The sequence below is a fragment of the Syngnathus acus genome, chromosome 10, assembly GCF_901709675.1.
Source record: "Syngnathus acus chromosome 10, fSynAcu1.2, whole genome shotgun sequence".
NCBI classification, from domain to species: domain Eukaryota; kingdom Metazoa; phylum Chordata; class Actinopteri; order Syngnathiformes; family Syngnathidae; genus Syngnathus; species Syngnathus acus.
In genome coordinates, this window is record NC_051095.1 from 3,077,255 (window position 1) to 3,090,591 (window position 13,337).

The following is a 13,337-nucleotide window of genomic DNA, read 5'->3' on the forward strand; positions in this document are numbered from 1 at the left end:
TCGAAGCGCGTCCTGCGCTTCGCTGTTGTTCCGCGTTCGCCTCTTGGACGACGAGTCGCAACTTTGACCGAATAGCCTGCTTGACTAAAATCGAAAAACACATTGATGGTTAAAATGAATTTACTTGCATTCTTTGTTTTGGCTGTGCAACTATACAGCGTGACGCCTGGTAAGTTGGACTTTTCGGTTTATTATTCGAAAGATTGACGCTCTTGATTTGGAAGTGACGCAGTCATTATTGTTTATTGCTTTCGTTTTCGCCACTCGTCTGTTGCGTCGGCATTTTAAGTTCTTTCACCTGAACGCCCGTTTTGTCGGAGTTATACGGGAATACATAGCTATTATTATAAATGTAAGAAAGTTGGAAAACTTGAAAATGGCACAAATCAAGGTGATATGCCTCAGAATAGATATGTAATCGATGAAATGTGGAAAAGCCTACGCACAAGAATGAAATGTTGTACAGGGGAGTCTTTGCAATTCATAATTAACATTTCACAGTCATGGCAATAAAAATGTGTCTCATCTTTCAGAAAAAAACATTGTATAGCCTCCTTACATTATAATGTCGATAAGAGTCATCATGTCTCCGTAAATGATATAAGGCAGTTCTTTTGTTCAGACAAGCGACATTTTTGTACATTTTTCCTGCTGACAGTTTCGACTGTGAGGAAGACTGGAGACACAATCGAAACTGTCAGCAGGTAACATCTAAAAGTGTTTCACTTGTCCGAACAAAAGGATTGCCTCATATTATTAATGGATTTTTTGTTTTTACAAATGAAGGAGGTTGGCAAAAGTTACGTCATTCGATTTCTTTCATCAGTGGATGTCAATCACTGCTGAGGGGCATCAAATATCTCGCTTAGGGCGTCACACTGAAATCCAACATATTAACAACTGGGGAGAAAAAAACAAAGGCAGGTTGTCAAATTCAAGTTTGACAAGTTTGACAAGTTTGTGCGGAAGAACGCGTTTGGAGAAACATGACATTTCCAATTTCAAGTGCTGCAAAGTTCCAACTGCAGGCGGAATCATTGAAAATATGAAGATTGATTTGATCATGTGTGTCATTTTTGTGTTTGCCTTCCAGTCATTCACACGCTCAATTATTTCATGACGGGCTCTCAAGTTGCAAAGCTACCAGAGTACTGGGAGGCCGCGTATGTTGACGGCGTTCAGATTCTGCACTTTGACAGCAACCACAGGAAAGCAAAAGCGAAACAAGACTGGGTGGACAAAATCACAGAAGATGATCCGCACTACTGGGAGAGAGAGACGGCGGGCAGTATTCAGACTGAGCAGGGCTTCAAAGTCAACATTGAAACCGCTAAAAAGCGCTTCAACCAAACTGGAGGTTTGTTTACGTCCAACCTTCTGCTCGTCAAATGACACTTCTTTTGTCACTGCTGGCTTCTCTCTGGTCATCGTCCTCGCTGAATCTTGTGCGCCATCCTTTCAGGTGTTCACATGACTCAGTGGATGTACGGCTGTGAATGGAATGATGAGACTGGGGAGGTTGATGGTTGGGAGCACCACAGTTACGATGGAGAAGACTTCATATCATTTGAGCTGAAGACGATGAGCTGGATCGCAGCACATCCGCAAGCTTTCATCACCAAACTCAAGTGGGACCAAATAGACGGATACAATCAATTCAAGAAGAATCTTTTCACTGAGGTGCTTCCTTCCCTGTTGAAGAAGCACGTGAGCAACGGGAGGGACTTCCTGACCAGAACCGGTACATTGTCCTCTCACGCCTTCTCTGCGTCTTTCAAGCTCACACACAATGTCCATCTTTGCCGCTCTTTCAAGTTGTTTCTTTTCCTCCATGCACATCCTCCACTCTTCTCTCCATCTTTGCGCGCAGAGCTTCCCACGGTGTCTCTCCTGCAGAAGACGCCTTCCTCTCCAATCACCTGCCACGCCACGGGTTTCTACCCCAGGACGTCGGACCTCTTTTGGAGGAAGGACGGCGAGCAGATCCACGAGGACGTGGAGATGGGGGAGACCCTCCCCAACCACGACGGAACCTTCCAGACCACGGCCGACCTGAAAGTGGAGCTGACGCCCGCCGCGGAGGGCCGCTACGAATGCGTGTTCAAACTGGATGGCGTCCGGGAAGAGATGGTCACCAAGCTGTACGCCAGAAGCATCCTGAGCAACGCGCGCATCCAGGGTGAGCCACGCATCGGACACGGCTCGGCGTCACGCCGACAGTCGTTCACGTGTCTCGTTTTGTTTCCTTGTGAAGAAGAGGAAGACAGGAAGAAGGCGGTGGCCATCGCTGTCCCGCTGGTGGTCCTGGCTCTGGTGGCGATGGCGGTGGCGCTGGGGGTGTTCCTGGCCAAGCGTCCCAAAAGCCAACAAGGTGAACGACGACACAAATGTTTGCTCCGTATGTGGCGATTCCTAATCTCCTCTCGCTTCTCTTCCATTTCAGCCAATTACGCTCCAGCTTGTAAGTGAGACGTTTTCCGCTTGCTGTTTTGAAAAAATGGCAATGCCTTGAATGTATTTTCTTTTATGCTCCCTCAGCCAGCACCTCATCTTCTGAGCAGGATTGAATGAACCCCACTAAGGTTGAAGGGATGTCTTCTTTTCTTGGGTGCCACGCTTGATTGAATCATCGCATTCCAACTGTATGAAATATTTGGAAATGTTTCTTATTTCAAATTGAAGTGCAACAGTTTTACAAGTGCAGTGAATTCTAATTGTATTTACTTCACTAGTTCTTCCAAATACCGCTAGAGGGAGCCAACATACCACAAGTAATATCTGCATCACACGTTGCTTTTTTTTAAGTGCTTTTTTGTTAAGCGAACTACTGATCAATTTGATATAAGTTTGAGTATCATTATAAAAATGTTTGAAAGGAGGTTTCTGGTCACTGTATTTTCACTTGTGGATATATAATTTAGCAAGGATAAGCAAAAAATTTATGATAAAGAACACGTCTTTTTTCTGTTGTCTTCTAAAAAAAAACATACAAAACACATTCCTATTTACAGAGAAGTCCATGTGGAGTTTATTTTGTTATTTTTATTTTATTTATCTCCGTCATTGATGTGTATTTTGATCAATAGACAATTCAACTTTAGCAAGTAAACGCATATTTACATAATTATGCTTGAGAAGGAACAAGATGAAGAAAATCTTATAGTTCCTGCCCCCTTCCACATAATAATAAAATAAAACAACATAATAAGTGCAAAACTTCATCAAGTACAAACCAAACACCTCACGAGAAAATATATACAAAACCAGGCAAGAAATAACTAAATTCATAAATATAAAGCGAAATGTCGACACTTACGGCTGTCCATATAATCTTATTGTTCTGCCGTTATAGATTTTTTCTAATTGGAATATATTTATATAATACTTTATCTCATTGAAAAGAGAAGGTACGAATAGAAATCGATGGAACTGAAATTGAAAGGGTGCAGGAAAACAAATTTCTTGGGGTTATAATAGATGACAGGCTGAGTTGCTGAGTCAGACTATGGAGCAGTGTAAGTGAGGAACTCAAGCAAAGTCCAAATATCCACCAGTTTAAAAAAATGTTCAAAAATATGTTGTTTAGCAGGTACGAGGACTAAAAATGCCAAATGGCTACACAAAAGCAAAAATAAAACAGGATAACAAGTTGAAAGTGTGTAGATTTATACGTTGAATCATTAGTTTATGGATAAACTGAGAAAGTGGTAGGAATCTAAAAAGGTATGCTTCTTCCTACTCCTTTTCGAACATTCTTTGCTATTGATTTTTTTTGGTTCTATTGGTTTGTTTGTTTGTTGTACGGACTTACATATGACACTTTAGTGTTATTTGTTTTATTTTTTATCTTTTTAAGTTTTAAATATGTTCGAAATAGACATCAATCAATCAATCAATCAATTGTTGGATTGTGTCCCCAATTTAGGGAGCGCGCTATCTGCGCCTCACGGCAAAAGCCATTGCCAATCACCTGTTAACCAATTTACTCACTGCGTGCTCGTTTGATTTCTTCAGATTTAGGAAAATGCTAAGACACTGAAGCAGAAATTAGACTTACACAGGTTGGTTGAGTTCAATCACAATTCTTGTGAAGAAAGCTCTGTTTTTAGGAAAGTACAATACAGCGCTGGGCCTTTCAAGAGCAGAAAGTCTCCATTCCGAAAAGGCAACGTTCAAGGTTCTTTGGTCAGCTTATATTCAGTTGCCGGTGTGGGCCGAGTTTGATGGGTGATGAGTCTTTGGGCTGGGGCAAGTTTGCAGGAGATTCTGATTCCATGGGAGTGGGTGCTGGTTCGGTGAGAGCTGGTTCCGTGGGGGTGGGTGCTGATTATGGGCGATTCGGTGTGTGTGGGGGCTGTTGTCTTCCATCCCGTCTTTCGGCCTTGGCGATCATCTTTGGCCGGGTTCTTGGCTGTCTCCCTCTGGCACCTGCTGGTTTTATCTCCAAGTGACCTTCCTGTAAACATTCTGCTCCATTCTTGCACATACACTGTCGCACCTCATCCATTCGTCATTCTTTCAATTTTGTCATTTTGTACGGAATGATGTGAGCTTTTGGCTGTGACATCATCAATTTATTAATGTTCCCTGACTATGCAAAGTTCTTACTCACCACTTACCATGTTTTTGTTTGTTCTTTTGATACTCCATGTACTTGCTTACGTCATCATATTCTTAGTTTAATCATGCTTCCAACCATATCTTTTCTTTGTTAGGCAAAATATTTCCCTCTGTCCAGAACGTTCAGTAGTCATCGAAAACTGGCGTCTAGCATTCGTCAAAACATACGATACAATCAAGTACTGAACATTTTTAGACGACTTTGGCAGTGTCCGTGATTTTGAGAATCATCAGGCATACATTAAACAGTTCCTTAAGGGTCATTAAGCTATTCAGGCAATATATCAAAAAACATTTGTTATTTCAAAGTGCTCAGAAATATATATCTGATCATAAAGTTATAAAAACCTTTGTCATTACCCCCTATCAAAAATGTCTAGTTATGTCTTTATTGATTTGGTGTGTAGGTATAATTATATGCTTAAAATGTTTCTTTTATTGCTTTAATATGTGAATATACTTGTCTGCTTATGTACTTTATTCAATGAGGTTTGAGCATATCTGTTTTTGTAGCTAGGCAGGACTTTTTGTATTTCGCCCCCATTCCTTCACAATCAATCAATCAATCAATCAATCAATCAATCAATCAATCAATCAATCAATCAATCAATCAATCAATCATTTTGCCTTTTAAACCCACATACAGCTCCACAGTGACTTAAATATGGCACTTTAAAGTGTTATTGATTGTATTTTATTTGTATTCATTTCCCCCCTCCTTTTATATGTTCGGAATAAAGACTCATCACCAGTTATGCATTCATCGATTGTCATACGTTCAACTGCTCTGCATTTCAAGTCACAGCCAACAAACTATCTATATCGAACGAAAAAAATCTAACTTCACGCAGGTGCTTGACTACAAATATAACGTCTTAAAAAAGGAAGGGCACCATTCTTACTTTTACATTAAAAACTATTTTTGTTGTTGTTTTGGTAAATATATCAGTTTCATAATTTTTTAAATGTCGATATTCTGAGCAAACATGCAACACACGTTTTATCTATCTATCTATCTATCTATCTATCTATCTATCTATCTATCTATCTATCTATCTATCTATCTATCTATCTATCTATCTGTTTATTTATTTAATTATTTATTCATTCATTCATTCATTCATTCATTCATTCATTCATTCATTCATTCCAACACACTGCAGGCAGTCCTGAGTGACGTCATGGCCGGGCTGAACTCCGATTGGCTGACGTGGGACGTGATCGAAGCGCGTCCTGCGCTTCGCTGTTTTTCCGCGTTTGCCTCTTGGACAACGAGTTGCAACTTTGACTGAATACTCTGTTTGACTAAAATCAAAAAACAACTTGCTGTTTAGAATGAATTTACTTGCATTCTTTGTTTTGGCGGTGCAAATATACAGCGTGACGCCTGGTAAGTTGGACTTTTCGGTTTATTTTCCTAAAGATGGACGCTCTTGATTTGGAACTAACGCAGTCATTATTGTTTATTGCTTTCGTTATCGCCACTCGTCTGTTCCATCGGCAAGTTCTTTCACCTGAACGCCCGTTTTGTCAGTTATACGGGAATACATAGCTATTATTATAAATGTAATAAAGTTGGAAAACTTAAAAAGGGCACAAATAAAAGTGATGTGCCCCAGCATAAATATGCAATCGATGAAATATGGAAAAGCCTAGGCACAAGAATGAAATGTTGTACAGGGGAGTCTTTGCAATTAATAATTAAAATTTCACAGTCATGGCAATAAAGTTGTGTCTAATCTTTCAGTAAAAAAACATTGTATAGCCTCCTTACATTTGATAAGAGTCATCATGTCTCCGTAAATTATATAAGGCAGTTCTTTTGTTCAGACAAGTGACATTTTTTTAGATGTTACCTGCTGACAGTTTCGACTGTGAGGAAGACTGGAGACACAATCAAAACTGTCAGCAGGTAACATCTAAAAGTGTTTCACTTGTCTGAACAAAAGGATTGCCTCATATTATTATTGGATTTTTTGTGTGCAAATTAAGGAGAATGGCAAACGTTATGTCATTCGATTTCTTTCATCAGTGGATATCAGTCACTGCTGAGGGGCATCGAATATCTCGCTTAGGGCGTCACACTGAAATCGAACATAACTGGGAGAAAAAAAACAAAGGCAGGTTGTCAAATTCAAGTTTGACAAGTTTGTGCGGAAGAACGCGTTTGGAGAAACATGACATTTCCAATTTCAAGTGCTGCAAAGTTCCAACTGCAGGCAGAATCATTGAAAATATGAAGATTGATTTGATCATGTGTGTCATTTTTGTGTTTGTCTTTCAGTAATTCACACGTTCAATTATTTCATGACGGGCTCTCAAGTTGCAAAGCTACCAGAGTACTGGGAGGCCGCGTATGTTGACGGCGTTCAGATTCTGCACTTTGACAGCAACCACAGGAAGACGAGAGCGAAACATGACTGGGTGGACAAAATCACAGAAGATGATCCGCACTACTGGGAGACAGAGACGGCGGGCAGTATTCAGAATGAGCAGCTCTTCAAAGTCAACATTGAAATCGCTAATAAGCGCTTCAACCAAACTGGAGGTTTGTTTACGTCCAACCTTCTGCTCGTCAAATGACACTTTTTTTGTCACTGCTGGCTTCTCTCTGATCATCGTCCTCGCTGAATCTTGTGCGCCATCCTTTCAGGTGTTCACATGCTTCAGGAGATGTTCGGCTGTGAATGGAATGATGAGACTGGGGAGGTTGATGGTTGGCTGCACTACAGTTACGATGGAGGAGACTTCATATCATTTGAGCTGAAGACGATGAGCTGGATCGCAGCACATCCACAAGCTTTCATCACCAAACTCAAGCGGGACCAAGACGACGGGTTCAATCAAGTCTTGAAGAATGACCTAACTGAGGTGCTTCCTTTCCTGTTGAAGAAGCACGTGAGCAACGGGAGGGACTTCCTGACCAGAACCGGTACATTGTCCTCTCACGTCTTCTCTGCGTCTTTCAAGCTCACGCACAATGTCCATCTTTGACGCTCTTTCAAGTTGTATCTCTTCCTCCATGCACATCCTCCACTCTTCTCTCCATCTTTGCGCGCAGAGCTTCCCACGGTGTCTCTCCTGCAGAAGACGCCTTCCTCTCCAATCACCTGCCACGCCACGGGTTTCTACCCCAGGACGTCGGACCTCTTTTGGAGGAAGGACGGCGAGCAGATCCACGAGGACGTGGAGATGGGGGAGACCCTCCCCAACCACGACGGAACCTTCCAGACCACGGCCGACCTGAAGGTGGAGCTGACGCCCGCCGCGGAGGGCCGCTACGAATGCGTGTTCAAACTGGATGGCGTCCGGGAGGAGATGGTCACCAAGCTGTACGCCAAAAGCATCCTGAGCAACGCCCACATCCAGGGTGAGCCACGCGTTGGACACGGCTCGGCATCACGCCGACAGTCGTTAACGTGTCTCGTTTTGTTGCCATGTGAAGAAGAGGAAGACAGGAAGAAGGCGGTGGCCATCGCTGTCCCGCTGGTGGTCCTGGCTCTGGTGGCGATGGCGGTGGCGGCGGGGGTGTTCCTGGCCAAGCGTCCCAAAAGCCAAAAAGGTGAACGACGACACAAATGTTTGCTCCGTATGTGGCGATTCCTAATCTCCTCTCGCTTCTCTTCCATTTCAGCCAATTACGCTCCAGCTTGTAAGTGAGACGTCTTCCGCTTGCTATTTTGAAAAAATGCCAATGCCTTGAATGTATTTTCTTTTATGCTCCCTCAGCCACCGCCTCATCTTCTGAGCTGGATTGATTAACCCCACTAAGGTTGAAGGGATGTCTTCTTTTCTTGGGTGCCACGCTTGATTGAATCATCGCATTCCAACTGTATGAACTATTTGGAAATGTTTCTTATTTCAAATTGAAATGCAACATAGTTTTTCAAGTGCAGTGAATTCTAATTGTATTTACTTCACGAGTTCTTCCAAATACCGCTAGAGAGAGCCAACATACCACAAGTGATACCCGCATCACTGCTTTTTTTTAATTGCTTTTTGTTCAGCGAGCTACTGATCAATTTAATATATATTGCACCTCGCCGTTTCTCTACAAGTTGGATGTGTTTACGGCTGAATTGTTAAGCTACTGTGTGTGCGCCACGCGTGTGCGCGGCTGCAGCTCCACCCTCCCGCCTCTTGGCGGCGTTACATCAAACCCTGCGTCACGCGGCCGCTCCGTGCTTGTGAGTCACGTGCAACCCATCAATCAAAGTCTAAACCAGTGGTTCTTAACCAGGTTCTAAACTGACCCTAGGGGTTCGGCAGATCCTCCACTGCAGAGGTCCCAAAACACCTGATTTATAAATTCTTGATAACGCATATCTGAACTAGTTTCGCAAAGGCAACAGTAAAAGTCACACTGATTTGGAGGGATGTAATTTGTTGTTCTTTGAACAAGGTGCTGGTCATGCACGGCTCATTTTGTGCACCAGTAAAAAACATCTGTGTCTTGAATTTGAATTTATTTATTTTTTTCGCTAAAGAGGGGTTCGGTGAATGCGCCTATTAATGCGCCTGGTGGGGTGTGGTACCTCCAACAAGGTTAAAAACCACTGGTCCAAACAGTTCAAGTCACTACAACTTGCTTGCAGCCGCATGCTCTCGTCGGTCCTCGCGATTGGATGCTTTCTTTTGGGCTTTTGAACGTTGCTGTGTCACGCATGTTTTGATCGTTTGGGGCCCAGGTTTCCTTCATATACGGACGCTTGCTTTTTTTTTTCAATTCGATTTTTTATTTTTCAATTTTCCAATTTTGTGTTTTGGCATAGGCGGTTTTACAGGGTGGCAAGGAAGGGCAGTTGCCCCCTTCAGCAAATGTCTTGCCATCCCGGTTGCCAGCCCAACCTACAATGAATATTAAATTCAATGACATTTTCTTTGGTCTCATCTGATTTCACTGTCTTCTGCACTGAAAATTTTCGCTACCTAAGTAGAGTGGAATATGTACCGCCAGTGCCTTTTAAGAAGCCATATAGACCTGCTTTTGGCTCCATAGCCCAAAACGTGATATGTCAACCTGCTCATTTGACTTTTTTTTTTTTTGCAAGCAGCCCTTATGTGACAAAAGTGATCAGAAAATGTCAGCTGATTGAGCGACCCAATGTTTTCGATCTTTCCGTCAGCCAACGTTGTTATGCGCTAAATCCACTTTGAACGATGTTGAGTAAAAAAAGAAAAACTTTGACACCTTACTCGGCTTCACTTTAAAACGTAGGTTTAAATGACCACAAAGGTTGTCCCTCTTTCCCATCCCGAATAAAATCAAAGTGGTGTCAAAAGTCTGGACGAAGGTGGCCAAAATAATATCGCGTTCCTTCAGTCAAAGGAACGCGCTCTTCCAAGGGTGCGTTGCTCACGAAGGTGGGGGCCGAGCAGCAGCAGCCGAGCGAGCGAGCGGTTGTCACTTGTCTTGAGCGGAGCTAATGCGCGCACCACATCGATATTTCTGCGTTCAATAGCCTCGAGATCTCTGATGGGCTTCCGAAGCCATGATGACCCCGCCGGCTGCCCGCCTGGCGCTGATCCTTCTGTCTTGCGTTGTACTGATGTTGTACAGCTGCGGTGAGTACAAAATGTCCAATTTTGCGATTGTTCTACTCTTAATGATAACTTTGGAAGAACGCATGTTGGTTCGGATGGCAGTGCGGATCTGCTGGGTTAAAAATTCGAGCGACTCAGGAAGCAGGGTGAATTTGTCTTAACTATGGGTTGTTTTGGCATTTTAGCAGTTGTTTTGTACAAACTGGACTGTTCTGCGCAAAAGAGTTCGGTTTGATTTTTTTGACCCAACTTCGGTCCACTTTTTGACCCAAATGGAGTTGTTTTAAAATGGCTGTAACAGCGTTTGTTCTTGTGTTTTCCCTTGAGTTATCTGAGTTTTTTTTTTTTTACCTGTTTGTATACCTCTTTAACAAGCTGACACTGATTGCGAGACACAATGGCACATTCGAACCCGACTCCCCCCTCCCTCCCCTAAATGCGCACGGAAATTCTAGAGAAAGAAGTAAACCGAATCTGAAAAAGAGTCCATAAAGGAAGTGACAGAAAAGAAGAAAATGATTGTAATTGTCAAATATGAACATGCGAGAACCCCAATCAATATCAAAGTCAAAAGTCAAAGTCAGCTTTATTGTCAATCCCTTCATATGTCAAGACACACAAAGAAACCGAAATTCCGTTTCCTCCATCCCACGGTGACGAGACATACAAGTAGGCGACACAAAAGAAAAACAAGAAGGCACAAACCATAAATAATAAATAAAAAATAATAAATAAAATGAGCGATGAATAACTAATAAACCAATAACCCAATAAATAAGAGGAGCAAAACCGAGCCAGTGTGCATACAGCAGACAGCAAGAACAGGACGCTACGCTGAAAGGGGGAGCGAGTTCAGGATCCTAACAGCCTGGAGTACGAAGCTGTTGGAGAGTCTGGTGGTGCGGGAGCGCAGGCTCCTGTACCGCCTCCCAGAGGGCAGAAGATCAAACAAAGAGTGAGCGGGGTGACTCACATCACTCACAATCTTGGTCGCCTTGTGGGTGAGATGGGAGGTGTAAATGTCCTTCAAGGAGGGGAGAGAAGCACCAATAGTCTTACTAGCCGTTTTCACTATGCGCTGCAGGGCCTTCAAGTCGTAGTCAGTGCAGCTGCCACCACAAACAGCAATACAGCTGGAGAGGACGCTCTCAATGGTGCCGCGGTAAAATGTAGTCATGACGGCCGGAGGAGCTCCCGCTCGCCTGAGTTTCCGAAGGAAGTACAGGCGGCGCTGGGCCTTCTTCGCCAGCGATGTGGTGTTGGTGGACCAGGAGAGATCCTCACTGATGTGCACCCCCAGGAACCTGGCACTGCTCACTCGCTCCACCACAGCACCGTCGATGGTCAGCGGCAGGTGTTGGGCGTGACCCTTCCGGAAGTCAACAACAATCTCCTTGGTCTTGTCGACGTTCAGCAGGAGGTTGTTGTCCCTGCACCACGCGGTCAGGAGGTCAACCTCCAGCCTGTATTGAGTCTCGTCTCCCTTGGTGATGAGACCCACCAGAGTCGTGTCGTCAGCAAACTTCACTATGCGGTTGCCGCTGCAGGTGGCAGCGCAGTCATGCGTCAGGAGGGTGAAGAGCAGCGGACTGAGCACGCAGCCTTGGGGGGCCCCTGTGCTCAGCGTGATGCTGGCGGAGATTTTGTCGCCAACACGTACCACCTGTGGCCTCTGACAGAGGAAGTCCAGTAGCCAGTTGCAGAGGCAGGTACTGAGGCCCAGCTTGTCAAGTTTGCTGATGAGACGCTGTGGCACAATGGTGTTGAAGGCAGAACTGAAGTCCACAAACAGCAACCTCACATACGAGTCCCTCCCCTCCAGGTGGGTGAGGGCCGAGTGGAGGGCAGAGCAGATGGCATCCTCAGAGGACCGTTTGGCTCGGTACGCAAACTGGAAGGGGTCAATGGTGGGGGGGAGAACTGATCGGATGTGCTCCATGACAAGCCGCTCAAAGCACTTCATGATGATGGGCGTAAGTGCCACGGGGCGGTAGTCATTGAAGCAGGACGGAGCAGGTTTCTTCGGCACAGGTACGATGGTGGCAGCTTTGAAACACGACGGGACGATGGCCTGCTGCAGGGAAGTGTTAAAGATGTCCGTGAAGACACCCGTCAAAGGGAGAATGAGATATCTTTTGATACAGCAACTCATCAACATAGACATGTATCAAATATATTCTGAGTTTGGGGAGTAAAAGAGCTCCAGTGAGGACAAAATCGTGTATCACTTTTCTTGAAAGACAAACTCCATTTTTCTCCTCACATACTGCATTGGAAATAAGCAAATTTTGTACTTAATAGTAATGACGATGTCCGGTCTGCAAAAAAAAGTCGTTTATTCAATGTGGCGCTAAGCATAAGTGATCAAATAATCATTTGAATAGTGATGGCGTGTGTCCAGAGCCCTCCCTGCTCTCTTTTTACCACCAAACAATGTTTTATATCGAATAGAACATGCAATATCGATCCAACGGACACAATTAGAGGACAGAATATATCATATGATCCACTTTGATGTTAACGTGGCACTTGTTTGTCCATCCCTCCAAACAAAAATCCATAAAAACGTTATTCGGGCTACAGAATCTGTCTGCGTATATAGTCAAAGGCAAAAGTCTGCTTTATTGTCAATTTCTTCACATGCCAAGACACACAAAGAAATCGAATATAGCGACGTGCACACGCGTCAGTTCGCAACTCAGTAGCACCACTATTGGCTTTAATATTCGCAACCACACATTGCGTTTTTCTTATTCCAATAAAGGGGGTTAAATACATTTTGGTTGCAGAGAAAATGATAGTCACGGAGATTATTCTGTAGCTCTGTTACAAGAGGCGTGAAATTCCAACACGTCTTCCTTTGCATAGATTGCCGAAGTATCTTTTGGTAATTGATGAAAATAAAAAATAAAAAGTTGGAAGTGGAATTTGTTGACTTCTAGCGCCATCCTGCGGGCAGGAGTTAAATAAAAAAAAAAACTTTTCTCTTCTCTCCCCGAGCAGCTGAAAGACAGTCCTTGAAATTATTCAGCATCTTGAAACTTAGAAAATGATGGTCACAGAGATTATTCTGTAGCTCTGTTACAAGAGGCGTGAAATTCCAACACGTCTTCCTTTGCATAGATTGCCAAAGTATCTTTTGGTAATTGATGAAAATAAAATAAAAAGTTGGA

At 43.6% G+C, this 13,337-nt stretch overlaps 3 protein-coding genes across 7 annotated transcripts in view; all 3 read left to right on the plus strand.

The window, feature by feature from the left end:
* Window positions 1-13,337, plus strand: part of LOC119128179 (H-2 class I histocompatibility antigen, alpha chain-like) — an 18,579-nt gene continuing 5,242 nt past the window's right edge. For 2 of the 5 annotated variants that reach the window (XM_037260400.1, XM_037260403.1), the window contains exons 1-2: window positions 1-169; window positions 1,094-1,357. In XM_037260400.1, coding sequence (XP_037116295.1) covers window positions 106-169; window positions 1,094-1,357 — 328 coding nt within the window. In that variant the 5' untranslated portion in view covers window positions 1-105. Of the gene's footprint in view, window positions 170-1,093; window positions 1,358-1,462; window positions 1,742-1,870; window positions 2,180-2,254; window positions 2,372-2,443; window positions 2,462-2,538; window positions 3,174-13,337 lie in introns of those variants that run through there. The other 3 variants (XM_037260401.1, XM_037260399.1, XM_037260402.1) reach the window with 3 other exon arrangements.
* LOC119128188 (BOLA class I histocompatibility antigen, alpha chain BL3-6-like) overlaps window positions 5,821-13,337 on the plus strand; it is a 27,576-nt gene continuing 20,059 nt past the window's right edge. The window contains exon 1 of the mRNA XM_037260428.1: window positions 5,821-5,876. The gene's annotated coding sequence lies outside the window, so the exon portion shown is untranslated. The remainder of the gene's footprint in view (window positions 5,877-13,337) is intronic.
* The window catches only part of LOC119128193 (BOLA class I histocompatibility antigen, alpha chain BL3-6-like), a 12,697-nt gene continuing 5,242 nt past the window's right edge, over window positions 5,883-13,337 (plus strand). The window contains exons 1-6 of the mRNA XM_037260433.1: window positions 5,883-6,010; window positions 6,905-7,168; window positions 7,274-7,552; window positions 7,682-7,990; window positions 8,066-8,182; window positions 8,255-8,272. Coding sequence (XP_037116328.1) covers window positions 5,956-6,010; window positions 6,905-7,168; window positions 7,274-7,552; window positions 7,682-7,990; window positions 8,066-8,182; window positions 8,255-8,272 — 1,042 coding nt within the window. The 5' untranslated portion in view covers window positions 5,883-5,955. The remainder of the gene's footprint in view (window positions 6,011-6,904; window positions 7,169-7,273; window positions 7,553-7,681; window positions 7,991-8,065; window positions 8,183-8,254; window positions 8,273-13,337) is intronic.